Source organism: Coenobita brevimanus, chromosome 47 (genome assembly GCF_032717465.1).
Source record: "Coenobita brevimanus isolate Jiangsu-jjx chromosome 47, ASM3271746v2, whole genome shotgun sequence".
Lineage (NCBI taxonomy): Eukaryota > Metazoa > Arthropoda > Malacostraca > Decapoda > Coenobitidae > Coenobita > Coenobita brevimanus.
This window is the reverse complement of record NC_137000.1, coordinates 9851888-9855944: the sequence shown is the minus strand read 5'-3', so window position 1 is coordinate 9855944 and position 4057 is coordinate 9851888. Positions and strand designations below refer to the sequence as shown.

General features: G+C 47.4%; 1 protein-coding gene across 1 annotated transcript; it reads left to right on the top strand.

Annotated features, from left to right (window-relative positions):
- The first annotated feature begins 455 nt into the window (after positions 1 to 455).
- On the top strand, positions 456 to 3785 carry LOC145399020 (uncharacterized). The gene is made up of 2 exons (XM_080271749.1): positions 456 to 2939; positions 3039 to 3785. Exons 1-2 carry the CDS (start codon positions 456 to 458, stop codon positions 3783 to 3785), a joined length of 3231 nt encoding a protein of 1076 aa, XP_080127875.1.
- The last annotated feature ends 272 nt before the right edge of the window (positions 3786 to 4057 follow it).

Below are 4057 nucleotides of genomic sequence, written 5' to 3'. Positions count from 1 at the left end.
TAACCGAGGCACACGACAAACACCGCTCACTCGACACTCGCCGTCCTGTGATTCGGAAACAAGGTGCAAGTTTGACCACAGAGGGGGAACTGCCCAAGGACACCGAGTACCTAGGACAATACAAGGCAAAGCAGGTAGAAAAGCGTGGCTCAAACAGACGGAGAGACAACTTGCAGCAGGAAGGAGAGTTTGGAAACCTATCTGAAATCAAAGATAATTTTAAAGGCCAGGATGCACAGCGACCTAAAGTGAGAAGAAGCAATGACACCCTACGTCCTGAAGGAAATTTTGGGGAAGTGTCGGAAATAAAAGACAAGTACAAGGAACACAATGCTCAAAGGCCGACATTAAGGAAAGCGAATGACCACCTTCACCAAGAAGGGGAGTTTGGAGAGAAATCTGAAGTCAAGGATAAGTTTCAAGGTCATCATCCTCAGAGGCCACAGGCCCAGAGGATGAATGACAACCTTCAGCGTAAGGGAAATTTTGATGAAATAAGTGAAACAAAAGACCGTTACCGTCCAACCGATCCCTCAAGGCCAGAAAGAAGGAGGGTAGGCACAAGTCTGCAAAGTGAAGGAAAACTTGGTGACAAATCTGAATACAATTCTATGTACCAACGCTTTGGAGGACAAAGCCGTCACTCCTACCGTGTTCCTGACAACCTAAAAGCCATTGGTGATTTTGGCGAGAAAACTGAGATACAGGACAAATATCGCCACTTTACCACTGAAAGACCTGTCATCCGCCGCCAGAAGACAAATCTTAAGCAAGAGGGATTGTTTGGACAGAATCCCTCAGAGTTCCGTGACAAGTATCGTCCACTGGAGTCCCATCGCCCCACTATTAGAAAAATGGAGGCAAATCTAAAACCTGAGGGAAATTTTGGGGAAGTCAGCGAGGTTCATGACAAGTACCGAGGTCTCGAGTCTCACCGAAACATTGCTCCGAAACACGGGTCCAACATCAAGCCAGAGGGGGAGTTTGGAGAGGTGTCGGAGGTAAGGGACAAGTACCGCCCCTTTGATACCCAGAGGAACATAGCGCCTAAGCACGGGGCCAACCTTAAACCAGAAGGCCATTTTGGTGAGACATCAGAGGTTCACGCCCAGTACAAGGCCCAGGAAACACACAGAAACATCGCAAAGAAGCACTCGGCAAATTTGAAGCCAGAGGGAGCTTTTGGGGAGACTTCAGAGCTTCGTGACAAATACAAGCCCTTAATTCCACGAAGAAACATCGCCAAGAGACACTCGGCCAACCTGAAGCCTGAAGGGAACTTTGGCGAGACATCAGAACTTCATGACAACTTTCGTGAACTAGAGACACACCGGAACATAGCAAAAAAGCACTCAGCAAACATCAAGCCTGAGGGACATTTTGGGGAAACATCAGAAGTTCACGATAAATATAAAGCTATTGAACCCCACAGGAATATCGCAAAGAGACATTCCGCCCACCTGAAGCCTGAAGGAAAGTTTGGTGAGACATCCGAACTTCGGGACAAGTACAGAAAGCTAGACACACAAAGGAACATTGCAAAAAGGCATTCAGCACACATCAAGCCAGAAGGGGACTTTGGCGAGACATCAGAAGTTCATGATAAGTTCAAAGCCACAGAACCCCACAGGAATATTGCAAAGAGGCATTCAGCAAACTTAAAACCTGAAGGCAACTTTGGTGAGACTTCAGAGATTCACGACAGCTACAGAGAACTGGAAACCCAAAGGAACATTGCAAAGAGGCACTCGGCAAACCTGAAACCTGAAGGAGCATTTGGAGAGACCTCAGAGCTCCATGATAAATACAAAGCTCTAGAGCCACAGCGGAACATAGCCAAAAGACACTCCGCGAACCTCAAACCAGAAGGTCAGTTTGGCGAGACTTCTGAGCTACACGATCAATACAAAGCCCTGGAACCGCAGCGGAAAATAGCAAAGAGACATTCTGCAAACCTCAAACCAGAAGGTCACTTTGGAGAGACATCAGAGGTACATGACAGCTTCAAAGCCCTCGAGACCCACCGAAACATAGCAAAGAGGCACTCGGCAAACCTGAAACCTGAAGGTGACTTTGGGGAAACATCAGAACTCCACGACAACTTCCGAGCACAGGAGTCTCATCGAAACATCGCCAAGCCCATCAAGGACAAGCTTCAGCCCGAGGGAGAGTTTGGCGAGACTTCTGAACTTCATGATCAATACAGGCCGCTTGAACCGCAAAGAAACATAGCAAAGAAACACTCTGCCAACCTCAAACCTGAAGGACACTTTGGGGAAACATCAGAAATACATGATAACTTCAAACCCCTCGAGACCCACCGAAACATCGCCAAGAGACACTCCGCCAACCTAAAACCAGAGGGTGAATTTGGCGAGACTTCCGAGCTACACGATCAATACAAAACCCTTGAACCACAGCGGAAAATAGCAAAGAGACATTCAGCAAACCTCAAACCTGAAGGCCACTTTGGGGAGACGTCAGAGCTACATGACAACTTCAAACCCCTGGACAGTCACCGAAACATCGCCAAGAGGCATTCGGCCAACCTCAGGCCAGAGGGTGAGTTTGGAGAGACTTCGGAGCTCCATGACAAGTACCGAGCCACGGAGCCACACAGAAACATTGCAAAGAAGCACTCGGCAAACCTAAAACCAGAGGGAGAATTTGGTGAGACTTCGGAGCTCCATGACAAGTACCGAGCCACTGAGCCACAGAGGAACATTGCAAAAAGACACTCAGCAAACCTAAAACCAGAGGGTGAGTTTGGAGAGACCTCAGAATTACACGACAACTTCAAGCCACTAGACAGTCAGAGAAACATCGCCAAGAAACACTCTGCAAACATTAAACCAGAAGGACACTTTGGCGAAACATCGGAAGTACATGATAAGTTCAAGGCCATAGAGGCACAACGCAACATTGCAAAGAAACACTCAGCTAATCTGAAACCCACAGGGAAGTTTGGAGAAAAATCAGAAGTGCACGACAAGTTCAGGGCAGTTGAGCCAAATAGGAACATTGCTAAGCCCATCAAGGACAAACTGAAGCCAGAAGGCGAGTTTGGTGAAACCTCGGAGGTGCATGACAGCTACCGGGCCAAGGAAACGAAACGAAACATTGCAAAGAAGCATTCCGCCAACCTGAAGCCAGAGGGAGAATTTGGTGAGGTATCAGAGCTGCGTGACAACTACAAGCCGCTGGAGTCACAACGAAACATCGCCAAGAAACACTCAGCCAACCTGAAGCCAGAAGGCAACTTTGGGGAAACTTCAGAAGTCCGTGACAAATACAGGAGTCTGGAGGTGGAGAGAAATATTGCTAAACGTCATAGCGCAAAACTTAAACCAGAAGGCAACTTTGGTGGCAAGTCTGAAGTACACGACCAATACCGCAGCTACGACCCAACGCGGAACATTGCCAAACGTCACTCGGCCAAGCTCAAGCCAGAAGGAGAATTTGGGGAAACCTCGGAACTTCACGACAAATACAAAGGCTTTGACACTCAGAGGAACATCGCCCAACGCCACAATCCATCACTAAAGCCCGAGGGGGAGTTTGGTGAAGTGTCTGAGGTGCAAGACAGCTACCGCGGCCACCAAACCCAAAGGCCCAAGGTGGAGAAGCTAGACAAAGACGAACTGTGGCCGGACGGTCCGAAGTTCACCATACAAGGGATGTCAGAGACCCTGGAGAGCTTCACCAGTTTCCCTGACATCAAGGCTACAGATCTAAGAGTCCAACCCAAGTACACATACAACGCCCAGCCCATCAAAGTGGCCTGATATCTATAATAACTCTAAACTTGAACTGTTATTTAGAAATCATCATGAAATCTTACTATTTAAAAGACCTTGAAACTGTACCATTATACAAGTTTCCTTTTAAGATGTGCATTTCGGCAGTCTTGATCATTTTTTGTACTTCTTAAAACTTTATGCAACGGTTTTAACTTATGCTTTGTTCCCAGCAATAACTCAGAACTTGGCAACTTTAACATTACATACTGTACTTCAACATTCACCTCCTCATCTTCTGCCCTCTCACACTGTAAATA

Excerpts from the sequence above, each read along its gene's own strand:
- LOC145399020 (XM_080271749.1), top strand. The coding sequence starts at position 456 with ATGAATGACAACCTTCAGCGTAAGGGAAATTTTGATGAAATAAGTGAA. Across the intron at positions 2,940-3,038 it reads ACATTGCAAAGAAACACTCA|GACAAACTGAAGCCAGAAGG; the intron begins GCTAATCTGAAA and ends AAGCCCATCAAG.